The following is a 22,786-nucleotide window of genomic DNA, read 5'->3' as shown; positions in this document are numbered from 1 at the left end:
ATAAGTAAACCATTTTAAAGAGTATTGTTGTGCAAAGTGCAACTTCAGTTCTTCTCCAACGCTATTAAGTAGGTTCTATAAAATGGCACATTATGAAAACAAAGACTGATTCTCAAGACAAAAATTTGAAGTCCCTTATTGCTCTCTGAGTACTGCTGAAGCTAAAGCATTTTTCCACTTCAGTAAACATATGATGACCAAGCAGGTAGGAAAGATGACATTACATCTCCTTCCAACATGATATAAATGTTGTGCTTGCACAGCTCTCCTATTCATGAAGCACTGTTCAAATTCCGTTTATGTAAGCCAAGAACCTACTTAAAACTTATTGCACTTATTTGTGAGGTTACCTGGTAATCTTGAACATAATACTGACTAATCAAAGTTGACATTATGATGACTTCAAGATAATTCTTGTCTGGCCACTAGGAATAATTTCAAAAGAACCCATGCTATTCCTATTATAAAGAAGCATCACTACTGATACCACAAGAACCACCTATATTTGAAATACTGATGATGAAAACATTATAAGTATACACATGAAGGTTAAAAAGTACAGTGAGGAAATTTCTGGAAGAGTAATGGCAAGCTACTTCTCACCTGGCAGAAATAAAGTTCCTGATCCACAGCACTATGCTAATTTGACAATTAAGGAACCAATTATAATTACAATTCACCTAATTTGATAGTGCTCATGTATCATTTGTAACACTACAGAGATGAAACCAGAAATTGGGCAGAAAAAAATAGTATTAACAGCAAAAAACAGAATGTAAAACATAAGTTAAAAAGCATATACAAAGCCAGTATTAAGTTACATTCATAAAAGCATGAACACTTCTGGCTCTGGGAAAGCAGTTCTCTGACAGTGTACATTTACATCAAATTTGCACTTGGTTTCTCTTCATTCTCTTTAAAGGGGAAAGCATGTATCAATTTAGCAGTGTCAGAAGGGATTTCTAGTCAGTCTCCATAATTTCACTCACACAACAACTCTATATAAGAAAAGCAGTACCTATTAATTGTGTCACCATATGTTGCTCTAATAAGCTGTTGAAGAAGATTCTTTATATTTCTTCTTAACCATTGATTTCTTTCCTTTAAATCAAAGACTTCATCCATTAGGAGGAGCATTACTCGAAGAGGAATATTGTCATCCACCTGATCAAGTAGTAAAGATAGAATCAGTAAACATATTTCAGTTCACAACAGGCACAATTCACAGGCCAAATGCTTCTGTATAAACACAACAGGGTCAGAACTCTTTGATCTATTATTTGTTATAATATGAAATCTTCCATAAATCTATACATGACCAACAACAGCATAAAAATTGAAAAATAAGGATAAAATAATCTTACACTTTTTTTTTTTTTTTAAACATTAAAAAAAAGGAATTGTTACTGTACTCAAGTGAAACAAACTTAATAAAAGTATGCATGAACCGGAGAGAACTTGTCCCTTTGCTTTTTCTTAGTAGACAAATTCAGAATCACTGAAAAGTATTAAATTTGAGGCAGAGTTTACTAAATTCTAGTAAGAGTATTCACTTTTTATCTTTTTTTTAATCCCCTATAGACATAACATCAGCTTCTCATGGCCTTCTTTTTGGTATATGTCAAAATTTAAGCCAATACATTGTTAAACTATTGCATAAAAGATGGAGTTATTTGGAGTTACAGTTGTATTACACAAGAGAACACAGTTATTTACCACAAATGCAACAAATGCATTTTTTGACTGAGTTGTTGCTTAAATATTAAATTCATTATTAATACTTCATAGAACAGCAAGCTAAAATTATCTTAGAAGCTAACAGAAATTGCAGCTTCTATACAATTTACAGAAGATCAATGAAATTTTTGCAAAGAAGCTGTTCATATATTTGGACTATATAATTTAGTATTGCCTGTGCAAAAATATCAGCCTCAAGAGTGATGGAAGGTATATGTTTGTAATTACAAATTTACAGATACAGTCTGATAGAACGAGAAACAATGAAGGAAAAGGAAAACCCAGAGGGGTTCAAGTTTGTTATCTGAGTAAAAAATACATCTACCAAGACATCGCTGCAATTATGCACAAGAAGACAAACAGGAATGCTTTGATGTGTTCTAAAACCTAAAATGTGAAAGGCAAAACAGGTGCAGACTTATGACCGTGGTAAACTGCATATAATCACTGATAATCTCACGGCATTTCTGTCCTACTTAAGCATGAAAGTTGTTTCTTTCTTTTTGTTGTTTTTTTTTGTTTGTTTTATTTCCATGTACATGATCAATGTTTCAACTAAAACAACATCAAAATACCATACATCATGACATCATACATTTCAACTTCACTGTCAAGTTTCTTAATATTACTACTTCATTTATTTTTGGTATCCACACAGTGAAAGTTTATTACTCAGGACTATATGAACTTTTTTTCTTTGTCTAAAAGAAATGTGCTAAACACTACTTATGATCCATTAGATGAAGGCCTCCTGAAATGTTCTCAGAAATCAGTTGTAACTGAAATTATGCTGACAGTCTGGTATCACATTTTCTTTGAATAGAAAGAAATAGAAGATAGAAAAAAAAAAAAAACTTCAATCAAATCGTAAAAAAGTAAATATCCCAAACACCAAAATATTATCATGTGAACTTTAATGCACTACCTGGCCATCTTCGTACTAAAGTTAATTTTAGAAGGAAACATCATTTTTTTAAAAGAAATTTAAGCGCCTTAAACACCTGCTTCTAAGTGCCTCGTTTATTTATCAGTGTCAGACTCACACTGTCATCAATTGTTGCTGCAACACGGCAATGGTCAGGATCTGAATAGGTTTTCTGGATCAAAGGAGGCACCTGCAATTCAAGGAAAGTTAAGCTTTATGAAGGACAATACTGTAGAACTCCAATAAATTAGATTCATTTTCATACCCAAGATGATTATGAAAACAGAAACTAAACATTTGGTCAAAAGTCAGTTGCATACTACAGAAGAATTTCATATTCCAGCAAATCAAGTCTTGTATGATCACGTACATTTTCTCAAGTGCCCAGTGCTTTAGCTGAAAAACCATGATACTTCTTAAGTTATTTTCCCTTTATCTCAACTTTCACTTTGTAAGTCTTCCTAGCGAATGTAACTGCATATATTTTGCTAGTCACACACCAGAGAAGCTGCCAGCAAAGAGAAAGTCCAGAGGCAGTAATTCTCACCCAAGAATGTAAAAATTACATAAAAATCACACTCCTTACAACAACAACAACAACAACAACAACCAAACCCAAACCATAGATTTATTATTCCCTTTTACGTTTAGTTCATCTGGGTTACTGTTCTACATCTACTATAAACAACTGTTTTGTTAGTATAAAATGGAATGGTCTCTGGCCAAAGGACTTTACATTAAGACACAGAAGTAGAAAAGCAAGGGAAAGGAAGATAAGGCAGGCACACCAGGAAGATTTCTAGTATATAGGAAGATAGCATGCCTCGCTATGACTCTATACCTTTAAGGTGTTGTATTTTAGGAATACATCAGATGAGAAAAGATAATGGTAGTACATGGCATTAAAGACAGAATTCAACAAGGAATAAGCAGAGAAGACATTATCTCCCTGGTAAGTTTCAATACATGCACTCTTTGTCCAACGAATGCAGTGACTGCAGGAAGCTAACTTTATGACAATGGAAGGTAAAATCGATTACATCTCCACATTGTTCTCAAGTGGCTGCAGTGAATTGAAGATGGATCCCTGCGTAAATTCCATTTTCTAATGTGTTACATAACATCAAAGAGAACTCCACATTTGCAGTATAACGGCTGCTGAACTTCTAAAGAAGGGTACAGAAATAAAACCAGACTGCTCTCCTATCCAAGGACCTAACTCTTCATTATAATACATAAATTAAAATGACTTGACCGTCTCCTATTAATTGACCAGTACATATTGACTACCAAACTTTTTCTTACCTTGAAAAATGATTGCTTTATGTCTTGTCCCAGTCTCTCTGACATTTTACCCATGTTGTCTGACATTTTAGTCATTCCCTCTGCGAGGCTGTCAGGGAGAGACTTGACTGCATTTGATACATTTCTCATAGAGTTACGCAGTGGGTTTACAAATGTGTCCATCTAAAGGGGAAGATGTTGAACCAGAATTGTATGATCTATGGGGACACTAGTAAATTAATGTACTATGAGAAGTATATCATGCTATTCTGTGTGAACAATTACAAGAAGGACGACTGTAATTGCTTAAGCTCATTACATACTGCAGCAAAAAGTTTTAATTTCGTTTTCATTTATTTCTCAGTCCTTACATCCCTGCTGCAAGTCTTCACATCTTTCAATTGATCTTCCTGAGTCGTTTCCACTTAACTATTCTTTAGCTTTTCTTTCCTTGTATTTGCTTTCCTTTTCTTGTCCATTTAATGCCATTTCTTTGCTCTGAGACTCCTGCTTCCAAAAGCTTCCTGCTTCCCTTCTGCTTTCAGCTGACCATCTTTGAAACATGGCTTTCACATATATCTTATATTCAGCCCAGAGGTACGAACACTAATGTGATGCTCAAAAGATTGTGGGAGATTTCTAAGTTAAAGCAAATCTTACTCAGTCATCACATAAATAATGATAAACTTACAAGAAGTGTTTTACTATGCTCTGGTGTTAAGTACTTTAGAAATAAAGAAGCTTGAGCTTACAGTTTTAGATGCTTTTTATATGAAAAAGTCAATAGAAACTTAGAAATACTTATATTTGTAAAGCAGGCGCTCACACACTGGTCAACTGAACAAAGAATCATTTCTCTGAAGAGAGTTCTGGTGGCTTAATAAAATAAATGCACAGTTCAGAGCTCTGAATTTGATCATTGGCACTGCTTACAACTAAAACACACAGCAGCTGCTTTTGAAGGGAAACGTATTTCATTTTTTGAGTTGAAAGATGGACAGTATGTAACAGCAGCAAATACAGAGTAAAGAATTGAAAAAAGATATAAGAAATGAGTAAAAAAAAAAATCAGAGATGTCTCTCACAAAGTAATTTGCAACAAGCACAGTTTAAAAATATTCTTAGTGCATTCCATGGTTCTATATTCCCTCAGATTCTTTGTATTGTTTTGAAAGCATGGCTAAATGTATGAAATATTGTATATATGAAATATTATTATCCATCACATTAAACTGAATATCACATATTCAAACATACTATATACAAAATAGCTGCTTAATATCAGAACAATATCTTTGTTTAATGCAGCCTTCACACTAACAAATGCTCTACTAAAGTTTCATTGATGTTGTAAATAATTCTTACCTTCCGTGCAAAATCCCCCTTGCCTTTGCTGTAGGCCTTATTTTCCAAGAAGTCGTACACATAATGGGCTAGAGCTGGAGAAGCTTTCATCATTTCAGGATTTAACAGGAGCTGAGTAAAATATTTTTTGAAAGAAACTTTTAAAGTAATTTTGAAAAGGGCCATGCAGTTTAGTGAAAGTCAGCATGCTTTGCAATGTATTTTTTCATGTATCCTCTAAATTTTATTCCAACCTAACACTATTCTAAAGATGGAAACAATCTGCAATTCTATAATTCTTAACCAGTTCATTAACTATAGTATCTCACAGAAAAATACATTAAATACATTTTCATTATTGTTAAAACACCTGTCAAGTCAGTCATCATACTTTGGTGCTACGTGACAGGGAAGTCCCTGTGAAATAAAACACAGTTCTCATCTGAATGGGGAAGCTGTGCTGTTGTGGTATTCAGCAGAGTGGGTGCCACGCCAATCCTTACGCAACAGCACGGGAGAAAGTAACTACAAAAATGAGTGTAATGGAAGAAATGATTAAAGAAAGTTTAGTGGCATAGTGCTCCAAACAAACAAACAAACAAACAAATAAAGCAACGATTGGAATCTCACCAGCTCAAAGAAGCAAGAGCAGAAATGGCAGAGAATAAAACTAAACAGCACGGAAAAGGTGAAATAACTAGATAATATAATGTTTAAAGTTCTGGCATATTATTTGGATGGATTCTGTTTGCAATTTGAGTAACAATCTCAGAAAATGAGCACTCGCACTTCCCACATTAACATCTGGACGTACTGATGACAGACCTATGCCATTTCTATTTACTCACATTATTCAAAATTAAACTTGGCACTTAACTTCTGCTGGGACACTCACAACATGTTGTTTTGTTCTTTTCATAAAGTATCAACGAAAACTACAGGCAAATTTTCCACACTGGGAAAAAAAAATAAAATCAAACAGAAGACATAACAGCTTACCTGCAAATATGCATTTAAATCTTTTTTCCTCTTCTCCAAGAATTCTCTGTCCATATTGTTAAATGTCTTTTTGCCAGGAAGTTTCAGTATGTTTGCCAGATTTTCAAACTAGGAAAAAAAGATTTTTTGCTCTGTGTTCAATGGAGGTTCAACTCACCAAGTAACCTCAGAAATGACAGATGTCATTATATTGCCTTCTCATGTACCATATCAGACCTGACAATTTCTGCATCAAGCTCAGAAATCAGATACCCTGGAGAAGCCAAAAGGTAGGCTATAAAGAACGAGTGCATGCCAACTCCCAGGAGATAGTCAAGGGCAAAATTTAAATTCAGAACACATCAAGCAATACTGAGTTTTGGAATACAGATTTATATTAGTATACTCTGCAAATGCAAATTATTCATGTCCTCACATCTGCTCAAAAAGCTTAGGTACAAGATTTATCATTATTATTTAAGCAGAAGTCAGTAGGGTTATGACTATACATCAAGAGAACTTGCACATCTTTCTAAAACTTCTTCCCTTTCTTCTCATACTTCCTACAAACTTATTAAAGAAGAAATTAAATTTTTAATCACTACAGTATATGGCAGCGCCCTGTTTATACAGGTTATCACGATGACAGGCGCCAGCTGACTTCTCCCACTGTTCCAGTTTCACACCAAGAACAGCTGTTTCAGTGAAACAGTATAGAAAGATGAGGCTCTAACATATCAGAATGTTGAACAATTTTGCTACAGTTCACAACAGTGAACTGTCGTGAACTTGAAGTGAACTTGAAGTATCAAGATTATTCATAGACAGAATCCAGAAACTTTTCTAAATCTTAAATAATTTTTTAAGGCATAAAGACAGTATTTAGTATTGGTCTCTAAAAGGTTGTATACTTTCCTCATTAGAGAAGATCATAAAATTACAGATTTAATGAGGGTTTTGTTCCATTTCAGTTCTTGCATGTGGATTTTTTGTGAAGACATCATTAACCTTGGAAGGACACAAAGGTTGTATAATGTATATGGCCTACAGAAATCATCATACGTAACACATCTTACCCATGTTACATATCTCATTCACTTGCAAAGTGCCAAGGAAAGAATTGAACAAAATGTGGTCTATTTTTTATTTAGATAACTGCATCAAAACAGAAGCATGTAAGCAAAGAACAGTTTCTATTTTATAGATATAAAAAGCAACACAATACTTTGAATAATATTACTCTACTAGCAGAAGAAACTGGATGTAAATCAATTCAGCACTTTTCTTTAAAGTTCATATAGTTACTGGAACACACCAAATCCTTACCCCTCCCTAATAATTTTAAATAGAAGATTCAAACTTTTACCTGTAAGATAAGGTGTGATGTCAATAAGAACATCAGACATGAACACAAAAAAGGTTTCAGTGTACCAGTGATATTCTCATGCCTGTAAACTCAGCAGGAATGTTAATTTTACTTCCAAAATAAAACAACGTTGTTGGGCATTTGAGAAATCTAATTCTTGATTACTGAGGTGATGCAGTAAAATCTGACTTGTTTACTCTCTTAAGGCCACTACTGTTACGACCACTGACTTTTTGATGTCAGGAGATTGTACAATTTACTTCAGTGAATTACAAGTGTCCCACTCATTTTCTCTCTTTTGTTTTAGGAGGTTTAAGAATCTGAGCATACAAGTATAGCAATAAAAGTGCAGTCTAGCAGTACATATCCTGTTATTACAGGAATTACACAGACATCATGTACTGAACAGTTGCACCTGTAAGCAGCTCAATACAAATTATTACATTAAAGGAGGAAAAGTACACATTAATGCAAAATACAGTGCTATTACTCCACATCTTAACCCACTTTGAGAAAGCCAATGTGCCACATCATCTCACAGAAAAAAAAAAAAAAAGAAAAAGGAAAAAAACCACCCTCTTTCATAGAGTTCTAAAAAGACTTCAATGGAATGAATTACCTGCTCAGTGATCCTCATGTGAAAGTCATGGAAGTCACTGTAGCGCCGATATGTCTTCCATGTTTCCTCGCTGTTTGCATTTCTCCGATGGACTGTGATAGCATACAGCGCGTACGTCTTGCCATGGTCATTACACACTCCTGCCACAGCATATGGGTCATAGTCAGCATATACTAGTAGTTTAAAAACAAAAATAAAAAAAGGAACAAACAGAAAGAAGGAAGACGAGAGGACACAAACGTGAAGTGAAGAAATGTCTGAAATGACAGACTTGAGAAACTAAAATGGACATGCAAGCAGAAGAGTAAGTCATCCGTTTATCCAAAACACTAGAAGTGTTTGAACATAAATTTAATTCACAGAGATTAAGTAGCCTTAAGGATAGGCAAGTTTACTCACATGCAAAACATAAAAAAAATAAAAATAAAAATAAATTAAAAAAAAAGGAAAGGTTCCAACTTTAATGACCAGAGAATAGATCTTTTAAAAAATAAATTCAAGCTAAGGAATTCAAGATAGAGGTGAAAAACAACTGTGAAACCAGAAGAAATTCCAGTCTCCAAAGTACCTTCTAGTCGTATTTTAGAAAGTTTACAAATACAACAGAAAGCATAACATCATAAGCATCATTTCTTTCTTTACCATTAGCAGTTACTGGCTACAAGATAAAAAACAACCCCCACAGTATTTCTCAGTCGAGAGAAATTAGATACACATAGACACACAAATGCATGTATTCTGTACGTGTGCACAGGTATACATAATTCTATGTATGTATACACACATTTTATGGAGATGCCAATTCATAAATGGAAAGAACACAGATGGCTATCTTGAAAAGAAATTTTTAAATTTTCTTCTGCATTTTTTCCATCCCTATAAGAAAAATGTTTCAAAAACTCCCATCTAAACCACAGAACATCGTAAAACCAGCACTGTATACACTGCATATGTTTATACTCTTAACATGCTCTAAACTCCAAATACTGAGCCAACAGCTCTTAGCTAGATGAAAATACTTAAGTTCTATGAATTTCTTAATGTGTTCCTGCTCCATGAAATACAAATACACTTCTCTGCCAAATCATCAGCTCTAACCTCTTGGTATTTCATAAGAACAAGGCTGATATCTAAGCTGCAAAGCGAGCTCAAGGACAAGGGCTAACAAGGTAAGAATTCCCCACTAGTAAAACAGTGGGAATGGAGCATCACCAATCTTCTTCAGCGTCAATCCTTTAGAAGAATGACGAGTGCTGAATCCAAGAGTAAAGAGACAGCAAACCACTGCCCCATGGGTGTGCACAAAACGTATCCTCTAAACTCACACTGACCACTCTGCCACTGTACCACAACCCATGGTCCTCTAGTAGGACCACTGCCAGCCAGGAGCAATAGAAAAAGAAAGAAGCAGCTCCCACCATGCTTTACATTGTATCTTATTATAACAAACACTTATTTTGCAACACAAAGGAAGCTGAATTCTTAACTTTTACAGAAAAGACTTTGTAACCCCTTCCAGCACAGTAAAGGGCAATAGACAGCTCAGGAAAGAAGCCTGCACACAGATGCACCATGTGCATGCTGCCTGCAGCACCCAGAAGGCAGCGAGACTTCTACATCTTGCTCCAATACAAGGTAAAGTAAAAAAATAACAGTGCTATAAACAGCAAGATTTGTATTTCATTTTAGGTACATATATAGTCTCGAGCTACAGCAACTACAGCTGTATGAAGTTTCATTACGAGGACTTCACTGGGAGTACAAATTCAATGTTTTATGATATTAAAAAAAAAAAAAAAAAAAAAAAAAAAAAGGATTAGGAATTCATGGGCCTGTCATATTAAAAACAAACAAACAAACAAAAAACCCAAAACAACAACAACAACAAAAAAAACACTCAAAAGTTGGGAAAAAAAGTAAGCAGTTGTTGTAACAGATTAACTTACCAGTATCTGAGATATATGCATGGAGTTGAACTGTTTCATCAGAAGGGACATTTGAAAGGTCATCTAAGGACTGCAGGGGGAGAGAACGGGCAGAAGGAAGAAATGAGCAATAGGGAATAAAATCATGGACATGTCTCATTTGCAAGTTGCTTTTTGATTAATCTAGTTCATTTTCAAGTTCTAGTTTGCTATACTATTAAGATAACTTAATGCACAAAATTATGTTCTTATTACCTGGTTACTAGAGTAATTCCCCCCAAAACATACAGTTTCACATACTTTTGTGACCACGCAAATGTATTTCTTTCCCTGTACCACTTTCATTTGATATTTCAACGTAATAGAATTACAGCCACAAATAGTCTTTCACTGAGCATTTGAAAAAGAACAGCAGTACAGCTATGGAGATACAGTTGTGGTGTAACTGAGGTTTTACTTACTATTACTTAAATCTTTATACTGCTTGTTTCTTTCAACTGATTGCCAACTAGGCAAAGATATAGCACAGTAAAAGTTGAATAATTTATCCACTCTATGTAAAAAACTGTGAGCAATTTTCTCAGACACGTTCTCCCTTATAAAATATGAACACATGAATCCTTAGGCTAATTCTATCTCCCTGTTCAGTAATAATTTGGGATCAAAAGAAGCTTAATAGATGTTTGAAAGATGCTTTGATGTGATTCTTTTTTTTTTTTTTCTTTTTTAAATTATTTATGCCAAAGACAGAGCTACTGAAACAGAATTTATAGGCTTTTGGATCCTAGCTAATTTAGGCAACTCCAATACTTCACATACTATGCAATCCTGACATCAAACTACTGTTGTATTTTTTTTTTAAAGCATCATTACTTATTTTTACCAGTCCCTAAATCACCTACCTGACTTTGTCCTTTTTTCTTATATCTGCACAGAGTTCAAACTAATATATATTAATGACATTCAGAAGATAACTCAGGTATTTCTGCTGCTATTTAAGGTCTTGGATATGTATTACCTTTGTAACTTCCTCTATTTTACTCAGTGCAAAAGAAATACAGGAAGTTCAGATCATGGAACAAGTTAGATGACATCTGCAAGAGCCTAAATATTCCACAGTTGTTTTATACTGCAAAAATGCACCCTACTGTTTAGTGTAGTAGATGAAGGTGTTAAATTAGAGACAGGAATTGAGAAGACAAGGATAACTTTTCCTTAAAAGTTTCAAATAATTTTAAAAGAAAATAACACAAGTTAATTAAACTTTAGCAAAACTATCATGCCACAACCTAATCTTTCTTAATGCACTGTCATCAACTAAAAGTACAGAAATTCCATGACCTTTAAAGTAACCTTACCAAGATCTATTTTACTTCAAGCAACAAACTAGCACAAGGGAGCAATATTATTTGTACAGAAATGTACTCTTGCCATGGAATTCAGCCAGGAAAAACTAATCTACCAGTACTCAAACACCTGTAAAAGCACTGAAAGTCCCAAACAACCCTGAAGAATAAGGAATATAGAAAGTAAAATTTCTTCTGCCTAAGGGTTTTATTAAATATTTCTGTTTAATTAAACATTCTGTATAAATGTTTTTCATTCTTCATGAAAATAATATATGTTGAATTCTTATTAATTAATATGCAACAATGCTTAATAAAAGCTTTAAGATTTTCTAGCTTAGCTAGGAAAAGTCACATGAAAGTAAGTAGCGCTAAATATCCACCAGATGCTCTGTAACAAAGAGAAACCCCTACCCAAGTGCAATTCTGATACATCAGGTTATGTTTACAAGAATACTTGCGATATTTGAAAGGTCTCTTTAAAGAAATGCCAATTACAATAATCTCCTATAACACTTTATCAGCATTGCATGCAAATCGAAAAATATAACAAACCCCTATGTTTTACTTCTGTATCTAACAGGATTTTGTGCAAGTTCCACCTGCTGAACCCTCTCATCATATTTCAAAATGTAAACAAGATGAAAACAATAGAAATCACAACAACAACAACAAAAAACCAACATGGACGCTTGTTAACATTTACTGTAAAAGTATTCTTTTAACGAGTAAATTCTACTCCTCCGCATGCTGAGCATGTTCTAATGCACTGGAACTCAGACAGAGGTGTGGAATCCTCCAAGAAGGAATTACAAAGGGCTGTGAGTCACATAAGCCAGGAAGGCACACGCTGATTGCAAACTTTTCTAAAACTAGACACCCACAATACCCTCCAACAAACTTCTGAGTCTTCTTATCTTGTTCAGTTAGATATAATTTGAAGAAAACAAGTTAGAGGGAGGGGAGAAAATGCATCGAAATTGTTCTTACTTTTTACTTTTTGCAAATTTGTGATTGTAGCCATTCTATGATTCCATGATTCCGTATATGTTTCTAAATCAAGTTCTAAAAAACCCCACTGCGTTAAAATCAAATGCTTTGTTCTGCAGCTTGAGATTTTAGTTTCAAAGCATTTCACCTATTATTACTCAAACTTAGAATTTATGTCTATTTTGACATAAGGAACAGGTATAAAGATTTATGTTTTTCATAAATTAACTGCAGTGCACTAATACGCTTTTCATGAGAAACTATGCAAGCAATTCATTCGACTCAGGCAAAGAACAAAAAAAGAGCTTTATCTTACAGACTAATTGAGCCTTAATGCATCTTTCAGTAAGTTTCAGCCTAACAGACTTTTTCAGAAATTAAACTGCAATGAATTAACCCCTCTAAGATGTACATAATTGAAACTAATTTACAATACTCTCTACTGTTGCGGAGAGAGGAAAAAAGAGCACTTACCAGATTTATGCTACTAGTAGGAGACCCATTAAAAGATTCTGGCATCAGTGAGGATTGGGAAAAGAAAAAAAAAGTTAGATTTCCTCCAATGTAGGGCCACACAGAAGAAATAGCAGTCCTTGTAAGTTTTTGTAGTTTCATTTCTGTGAAAAACTGTTATCATGGTATTGAGAAACATTTGTACACAATGCATAAATACTTCCAGTTCCAAAATAGCATCTAAATGAAAATGTATGGAAGTTTCCACAGCGGTAAATACAAAATAAATACTCCAAAGAATGTGTTTTTATTTTAAGCTCATACCACATGAAATTGCTTCACTAATGAGTCAATTTAATAGTTGAATAATTTCCAATAGATTTGAGATAAAGTTAAGGAGAATTATTCAGTTGCAAACTTCCTCTGGGATGCACTGTGTTAGAAATCAGATTTAAATATTATTAAGTATTTAAACATGTAAATATTTAATACATATATATCTAATTAGAATATACTTATCATATATCTATGTGTTCATTCTGTATTAGAGTATAAATACCATATAAGTATGTATTCATATTGAATATTAAAGTGTTCTAATTCAGCAGATTTTTAAATAAAAAAATACTGTAATCTCATCTCAATCAATAGAACTGTAAGCAGCTAACCCTTTGACCCAAAAGCATCCATAAGAAAAGATGCTAAGACTTGAGAGTAATTAAAGAAACAGAACAAAAAAGGACAAGATAGAACAGTTACCTAACTCTCACATCATATGCAAACAATTTAAATTAAGATAAGTTCAGTATACAATTTCCTCAAAAAGAATTCATTTTTATGGCCCATCTAATACGTCTAACAATAAAAACAGATACGATACTACTTCAGATGACAAAGCAACATTTAAGAAAATTCAGTACAATGAGGATACAACAACACAAGAAAAAGTACAGAGAAAAAAACCTCTTCCCCCTCCACAATAATGTGGATAGAAAGGAAAGCAACATTAACATTCTCAAAGCGAAATAAAGCTAGTATTCCTGTCATTCTCACACTAGCACAACAAAAAATAGCTACTCAAAAGTAGCTTGAGTTGTCAGCGGTGCACTTTAGCTTACTAGCAACAACCAAATGCTGGTAAACACCAAATGCTATCAGGAAATTACAAAATACCAGAAGGCATCCCTACAGCATGAAGTCTGCTTAATATCCGAAATACTTAAACAAATAAATGTTCATGCTCCCTGATGCCTCGCTTTCATCTTTATTCAATCTAAGATTAAATTAAATTATTATGTCATTCAATTTACATAACTTCTAGTGGTAGGACTACATCCAACATGCTAATGGCTTTGTTACATTTACAAATTCAAATATGTTAATTAAAGAATGAAATCCTAAAATGTGTTTGACCCCAAATAAATATCCTCAGGATTCCCTTGGATTTGTTAAAGAATTTACAAGGCCATAATAAAATAAAATGAGAAAGAAATTAAGCGAAGAAATTAAATGTTATAAAATGAAAATGCACGAATATTATTTAGACCAACTTTTGTGAATATAACTAATAATACAAAGGATAAAACCACTAAACAAAGAACAGGCAAAAGAACAAGTAGATCAGATTAGCTTGGGAGCACAAAAAAAGGGAGGTAGAAGTGTTATTAGGTAGCCTGTACTGTCGTGTAAGATCTGCAGATATGGGAGGCAGTTAAGTGGGAAGAACGAAGCTGATTATCTTAAGATTCTTCAGGCATTAACAAAATACATCACTAGAGGCTAGTAAAAAACACAGCTCTCTTTCCATCTTCAATTGCTCTTAATCTAAGTATTCACATAAAATTGTAAGGAAGTGAAAGACTTCAATGTTTTCAATGAATTCCCATGTTTTCATTTTTCAGAAAGCTTAAAAAAACCGTATCTATGTACTTTTGTTTTCTATTATGTGAATAACAAGGGTATGTATTACATCCTACATGAAGCTAATAAAATTACTACAGAAAAACCTTTCTGCATCTCCAAACAATTTACAGGAAAACAGAAACAGAGAACACTAAATTTGAATTTTTAATTGATTTGAAGGCAGAAAAAAAAAAAAAAGAATATTTCCAGAAAATCTCCCAAGCAAGTAAAGAGCTCACCTCCCTCACCATCATCTGATCCTCGGAAACTGGGATCCTTCAGCATATCTAGCTCAGCTAACATGCGGACATACAATACGTTCTGTTTGAACGAAGGGTAGAATCTTTCATCTCGCAGCATCAATTCATACACCTTATTGAAGTAAAAATGCCAACATCAGAAATATTAATGTTATGATTTTTTCACTAGACAAGCTTTCATAAACTCTATTTGAACAACACATTTCACCATACTGTATGACTGTCAGAGTTGCTTTTAAAACTCTACTGTAAGCCTGAGAAATTTCAATTTATGCTTACTCTTAACAAAAAAGTTAAGAGAATTAATTTTGTTAGCAGCATATCACAGAATTAACAGAAACTCTTTCACTTACTAATGATGTATGTACATATAGGAAGAAAATTAGTGAATTAACTGTGAACGCTTTCTTCCTTTCCTCTTAACCATCCCAGCAGCACTCTAAATATATTTAGTCTTCATCAATTTCATGAGAGGTTATTACTCTGTCTTAAACTCTAAGCATAAACTTGAAAACACCTACAGGAAGAGGTGCAAGAGAGAAAGGAAAGGGAGGAAGACTCCACATACTATTTTCTTGAAGATTTTCAATTCAGCCAGAACGGTACCATCTTACATCACGTAGAATTAATCACATCATCTCAAAAATTTGTCCACGTAGCCTGAACAATTGACATATCACTTCCCTGTTATACTAACATACTCCTCGGTACCATCACACCCAAACCACCATCTACTCATCCATGTACACAAATTTTATCATGAAGGTAACTAGTAATTTAAGTAGATATGGGTTTTTAAAAAGAAGAACACACAATGTATGACATTTTAATCCCCTACAAAATTTCCTTAGGAGAGCAAGATTTTCATTCATTGTTTTTTAATCAGTACTCACTAGCAATCCACTTGTATATACACACAGACAAATATTCACATATATTTTTATGTATTGTGAAAGAATCTGTACAAGTACTATCACCTGGAAAGAATGGTCCCCAAAAATTTGTGCCCTTCTGAGGAAGTCAATTTCTTTCATAACACGAGAATTTTATGCTCTCTTTAAAAAGAATGCAAGGCCCTTGTAACCTACTTAGAGCAATGCAGGTTTTATAACATGCTTTTATTGGTCTTAAACGCAGTCCTCACATACAACAGAGTGGTTCCAAACTCTGCAGCTCATATCATTAATTTTTAGTACAAATGAGAACATTTAGTGACTGAAAACACAGAACTCTCTGCCACGGTTCTATGTTTTTCGGTGTTTTTTTGTTTGTTTGTTTGTTTTTTGGGTTTCAGTATTCCACATCAAAACATCACGTAGTATACGGGGCATTAAAGTGTTAACGCCCCAGTCCCAGCTACCTATCCCTGTCCATTACAGCAGTCACGGGATCTGGCCCTTCGGGGTGGGGGGGGGCGCTCTCTTGCTGCCTGGCAGTGGGTGTTGGAGGGTGCTTTCCTAGCCGTTCCAAGCTTTTCAGGTTTGACTCAGTCCTGGGAACTCTTCTCTCATCTTGTCTGATTTATTAATCTCAATTTCAATTAAATTGTATTATATTGTGTTATCTTGGCAAGGTAGAATAAGATTTTTACAGAAAAGGAAATTATAGAAAAGGAAAATAGTAAAACAGGTTTTAGGTTTCCATACTTGATTTTCTTCCTCCTCTGGCTGCAGTGAAGTTTAATACCCCGTTGCCATAAAAATGCCAATGAAATACAGCAAGAACAAAGTATACCTTTCTTTGAATGTCATCGAAGATTTCAGGTGTTGGATCCTCATGGTTCAGCGTTTCTGCCAGTTTTGCTACCAAGTTGTCATCAATATTAACTCTTGGAGATGCCTGTCACAGAGATCTAAATCAACTTTTGCAGCATAAGAATAAAAAACTTCTATTTTCACAAATAAAATCTAATACAATTCTGCAAGTATCTGAGCAAAATATATAGATAGCTTTGTGATGAGTATTTCTAGATCTAAATCTGCCTAGGACAGAAAAAAGGGAAAAAAAAAAAATCTATGATGAAATTCAGAGTATTAAAGCTCAGAAATTTCAGAATACCAGAAAGCACCTCAAAACACAATTTAAGCACATTAATATGAAGCAATACACCATCCAGAAAATTACTCAGACTCAAGCATAGTTTTATTTATGAATAGAAAGACTCAGATTCAGAAATAAAGAAAAACCCACTTAAAAAAAAAAAAAAAAAGGGAAAAAAAAAAAAAAAAACAACCATCAAAAACCTAACAGCTTGTCAGTTCTACTAATTTCTGTAGGCTATCAGGAGCTGTAAGCACAGTAGCTTCTTACACTGACAGTATTACAACCACCAGAAAAGACAGCCATCAGATTCTAAGTCCTCCCTTGATATGAGGTATTTCAAAATGCTGCCAGTTAAACATTTTTTTTTTTTTTATATAGGCCTAAGCTCACATAATTTCCCATTTTCAGCAGCAGACACAGGAACCAGCACTAAAGCAGACCCAACACAGCTGCTCAACTGATCTACTTAGCACAGCTGACAGGCTGAGTTGGTTGGCTTCGGAATAGCTCTGGGATTACACGCCTCCTGTGTAAACTGGTGAGTGTTCAGTCAGCAGAGCAAGATCTGGATAGTCTAAAGAAACCCTGCCGATATGCTTCTCAGGTGAAAATACAAAATGAAAGAAACAATGCAGAAACACTGCAACAGATTTGAGGGAAAATTTCTTGAGGGAAGCTTTTCAGTAAGCTGAAAGGTGATTTTTACGCATACGCAAATTCAGAACAAAGGTGCTTCGTTCACAAGTCTGAAAACAGGGGTCAAGATTGCCAGAAAATCACCAATTTTTTTTTGTTTACTTGCGATTTCTCTTTCAATCAAAATTAATACATGACCTGCAAATTTTCATATGGAATGTACAGAGTTGCAATCAGAAATTCAACTTAAAGATTGGAGCATGTCACTCTACTGGACTTACATAAACCCTGTCTTAACAGAGAGAAATACCTTCGCTTCACAATTAAACCTTATTCATGTCATGGCTTTTTGGCAGCATGCACTTTTGTGAGCAACATTTTTCAAGGATGAAGCACACAATGAGTAAAATTTCATAAAAAAATCTCAGAAGAAACCCATGAGAACTCATTAAGAATTGCAACTGCTTCCATCCATCTAGAGTGACGCACCGGTTTCACAATAAATGGGGTCAAACATGGGCTGTTTGATAATTTTATGCTTTTGTTGTCCTCTTTTTCATGTTTTTATAAAAATAAACAACAAAAAAGTTTTGCTACTTAAATACTATAACTGCAGTTTATCTTTTATGAGGTCTGCTCCAAAAGCAATGCCTCCTATTTCATTATGTCAGCCCAAAATGTCAGATGTGGATGTTGGTGGTATGACAGTGAAGACTGAACCTTCCCACCAATATTCCATGACATTTTGTTTGCGTATGACAAATGGCAGCAAAGGGGCAGTCTGACGGAATGGAATCTGACACAGATATGCATATGAAGCAAAGGTAAGCTACTGAATTCCTCCAAGCAGAAATAGTGGCATCCATTGACATTCACTGACACTTTCTGAATGTTTACGGAGACCGAACTGTGGATATGAGTGCAGTGATTCAGTGAGTGGTACATCTCAGCAACTATGTGGATACAGAAGCTGCAGAACGTGGGTTAATTCTGCTGATGTAAATTTTTGCAAGCATGGCATTCAGGCTCTTATTCATGGCTGGTGAAAATGCACAGCTAACAGTAGTGACCATGTTAGAAAAACAGCGTTTTGTAGATGAGAATTTGCTCTAGCAGGTAGCATTACTACGCTCTCTGTATGGGCTGTAGTTTGCATAGAAATAAACAGGAGGCATTACTTTCAGAGCATCCTACATATACATGGCCTAAGACAATTCCTGTTCACTCAGTGCAGCCCAGGCAAGCTGAAATGTTGGGCACTCATGCACTGCAGGAAGTAATTCCTTATCATATCTTAATATTTTCTCCAGTTTTTCTACATACTATTATAGAAAGAAAGCATCGGAAGGTCACATTTTCAATGCTTTTGGTAGGATAGTCAAAGAAACTGAAGAAATTTTCTTACCTTTCGACATAAGGAGAGAAGACACGTAGGTAGTACCCTAATGTTAGCCTGTAAACAACTTGTGCTGTATCAAATCAACTTCATATTACTGTAGTCATAACTACCAGACAACCATCTATAAAAACAGTACATTTCAAACAATTCAGAAGTACATTATTCCTACCTTTTCTGATAAATATTGCTCATAAACTCCAACTGCAGCTGCTCTTAATAGACCCTTGGTCTGATTAGTCTGATGTTTTCCATCTCTTTGCCGGCTTTGAAGTACCTCCAGCTGTTGCTGTGCTGTAACCCTGTATCCTTCCACTGTCATCCAGAAAAACAGATGTGCTTGGCCACCAGTCTGCTGCATGTAATCTACAAAAAACAAACAGAAAATATCAAGCAAACAAGCACAGTTATTTCATTTTAAAATAAGAATTCTCTAAAATGTTAGCTAAAATTTGAACTCCAGAACATGTTACATATCTGGAACAATTATCCAGGGTGAAAAAAATAAAGAGGGCTATATATGCATTGGTATAATCAGTAAACAAAACTGACAGTAAAGAACTAGGCTGCTAATCTTAAAATGCACATGTAAAAACTGAATCAATCATTACTGTGTGGAAGCAACAGAGTTGTATAGCACGATACAAGCAGAGAGGAAGTTGAAACTGGGATTCTAATGAATCACATGCATGTACTGCATTAAAAAAAGTATCAAAAACAACAACATAACAAAAAAAAAATTGATACTCTTAGTGATGATCATCAGGAGCATTATTTATTTACAGAACAGCAACAAGCAACAGAAAATGATAAATATGAATTACTCAAGATCTAATCTACCAAATTCTTGATTATATAGTAAACCTAAAACAATACATAGATTCCTGTTGTATTTTAAGTTCTCGGAGAACCTTCAGAAGATCCATATTACTTGAAAGATCAATCTAACATCTATAGCCATTAGCTCCATTAGCTTCAGTGAGGCCAGCAAAAGACAAACAGTAATGATTAAGTTTCAGAGTTACATCAATTACAAAATTCTAAGCAATTCTTTTCTAAACAAACAAATTTCTTTGGTGACATACAAAGAAAGAATGCATCTTATAGAGAGATCAGCACTGAAACAAAATTAATACAGGTATTCAGAAGTGCTGAGCATGGTGTTCTGAAAAGATAATTTCATTTGCAAAAAAAAGGTTCTGGTCACCTCTGGCAAGGACATATTTAACTCTCAGTAAATACTTATATTTAGGTACAATTATACAGTGCTGTGAGTCAGCATATTGCTTCTAAATAGAAACAGAAGATAAACTGATACTTACCCATAAAAAACTGTAGTGCAACATTGTCTACCAGGATATGGTCCAGAGGGACTGTGCAAAGTTTTCCAAAGTTTGCTGCCAGTTTCACAGTATCTATTTCCTATAAGACATAGTTCAATGTTCATTTTTCTTAAATTTTTTAAGAATTTCCCCTTTCCATAAAGTAGGCATCATAATTAAAAATAATAATTTAAAAAAAAAAAAACACAAAGAAAACATATTATAGACAATAAACCTGCTTTTCTATGGATAATTATTTTTACAGTCACTAATAAGACCAAGATAATAAGGTCATTTTCTAATAAATATTTGGTTTCAACTATTTACTACTATACGAAGAGTTGCTTTTAGCTCCGTCATTCACGTCATGCTATATAAGTCAAAATAACACCAAATCTCTCTTAACTGCTTACAATAGGATGAAAATAAAGTAATTTCAGAGTTCTATGGGGTGCAGATCATTACAACTTAAATTTATGTCTGCTCAACTGTATTCTGTTAAAATGAATTAATTGGTATTACTGCAGTGCTTCAGGATCCAGCCACAGAATTTTTTTAACATTTTAACAGTCAGTATGCACAAGGTTACATTATTACAGAGACACACTGAAGTCCAATTAAGAGAGTCATAAAACAAAGTAAACATACTAACTCTGTATAAATATAAATCAAAACATACAAGTCAACAGAATAATGTTAAGTTCCCAAATTTAACATCCAGTCTGCTTCAGGTTTTTTATGAACTAAAGCAGCAAAATATCTGACAAAATACAATACATGGAGTGTCCATAAGGCACATAAAATAATCAAGTGGTGCCTTAATAAGACTAGGAGAATTTCACCATAGACTAAACTTAAAATGCCAAAGGTATGTATTGGAGCAGCAAAAATAAACAAAAACCTGATCTGAATCCAGGTGCATAAATGCAAAGATGTAAATATTACCTACACATCATTTCAGTTTATCCTTTATACTGAACCTACAGGTTGAGGTGTAACAACCTATCTAAACTACCAAAGACAGATTTTAATACTCTCCAATCATGTAAATTAGAGACTAAGTTGAATTTTATGTATTCCTATAATTGCACACTTCAAATTTGTTTCAAAAAGCAAGAATTAAGAAGTTAGACTAAACTATTAAGCTTTTCACTTCACTCTCTCAGAATGAAAAATCTTTCTAAAATACTTACTTTTCCTGACTGCAACCTCTGAATTCTTGAATCACATACTTTAATAACATATAATAAACTGTTTATTTGATTTTTTATAGTGTTGATATCTGAAAGTAAGGGGAAAAAAAAGAGGATTAAGTAATGCAGATGAGCAAATAAACTCTTGTCCTGAAATACGAGACATACTTTAAGAACACGTCAAACAAAGAAGGGAAATATTACATAGCAAACTCGTCAGATTTGCAGAGGTTTACAGTTTAAATACTTCACTGATAGAAATCAATGAGAAGAATTTCTCTCTGCTTTCAGACTGTTAGCTGACTTCTCATTAACATCTAAAGCATTACTGAAATTCAGAACCGGCTGCCAGGTAAGTTTCAAATCACTGGAAGTATACATATCTAATCAATTTTCTGAACTAAAAAGAGAAGAAAAACAAACAAACAAAGAACACTCCCCTGTCCTCCCCCCCCCCCAAAAAAACAAAAATGAAAACAAAACCAGGCAAAACAAAAAGCACAGGTCCTAGGTAAGACACACACAAAGAAAATACAGATGGTTAAAGTGATTTGCTTTTAAGCACAGAAGATCATCCAAGTTTCAGCACTTTACTTTTTATTTTTGTTAAGAAGAAAATGTTTTTATACTAAGTTATATCAGTTTACATTTCCTGAATTTTTGGAATGTTCTCCAGTGACCATGCTGGTAACCACGTTTCATATTTTGTAGAATAGCACAGTACTAACCATCTCCTGCTGTATCTAGAGATCGAAGATATTGCAGTTCTTCGCTTGCTTTATCTTTGACTGCTTCCAACTCTCCTATATTATCACTTAATTTAATAATATTCATAAAGGCCTCATAGTTACAGTTGGAATCACGAATCTGAAACAAAATTTTACAGCATGAACAATATAAAACAGATAAAAGCAAGACCTGAATCATTATGAATTACTTCGATGCAAAATAGCATTTTGAAAACATTTTGATACTTCTAGGTCTTCTTTTAATGCTAAAATTTTATACTGTGAGGGAAGCATAAAATTTTCAGAAATCCAAATGATAAATGAAACTGGTCATCTTAA

General features: G+C 34.1%; 1 protein-coding gene across 4 annotated transcripts in view; it reads right to left on the bottom strand.

The window, feature by feature from the left end:
- SNX13 (sorting nexin 13) overlaps positions 1-22,786 on the bottom strand; it is a 61,912-nt gene that overhangs the window by 5,751 nt on the left and 33,375 nt on the right. For 2 of the 4 annotated variants that reach the window (XM_042817643.1, XM_042817640.1), the window contains exons 10-23: positions 22,448-22,586; positions 21,720-21,808; positions 20,527-20,626; positions 19,377-19,570; positions 16,864-16,968; positions 15,109-15,241; positions 12,989-13,026; positions 10,200-10,269; positions 8,254-8,393; positions 6,290-6,397; positions 5,312-5,422; positions 3,968-4,129; positions 2,781-2,852; positions 1,019-1,164 (exon numbers count right to left, since the gene is read on the bottom strand). In XM_042817643.1, the coding sequence (XP_042673577.1) occupies positions 1,019-1,164; positions 2,781-2,852; positions 3,968-4,129; positions 5,312-5,422; positions 6,290-6,397; positions 8,254-8,393; positions 10,200-10,269; positions 12,989-13,026; positions 15,109-15,241; positions 16,864-16,968; positions 19,377-19,570; positions 20,527-20,626; positions 21,720-21,808; positions 22,448-22,586 (1,607 nt within the window). The remainder of the gene's footprint in view (positions 1-1,018; positions 1,165-2,780; positions 2,853-3,967; positions 4,130-5,311; positions 5,423-6,289; positions 6,398-8,253; positions 8,394-10,199; positions 10,270-12,988; positions 13,027-15,108; positions 15,242-16,863; positions 16,969-19,376; positions 19,571-20,526; positions 20,627-21,719; positions 21,809-22,447; positions 22,587-22,786) is intronic. The other 2 variants (XM_042817641.1, XM_042817642.1) reach the window with 2 other exon arrangements.

The sequence above is a fragment of the Centrocercus urophasianus genome, unplaced genomic scaffold (assembly GCF_019232065.1).
Source record: "Centrocercus urophasianus isolate 14NV4802_14NV808 unplaced genomic scaffold, USGS_Curo_1.0 seq_16, whole genome shotgun sequence".
NCBI lineage: Eukaryota > Metazoa > Chordata > Aves > Galliformes > Phasianidae > Centrocercus > Centrocercus urophasianus.
Note: the sequence above shows the minus strand (reverse complement) of the source record. Positions and strands in the feature narration are given on the sequence as shown.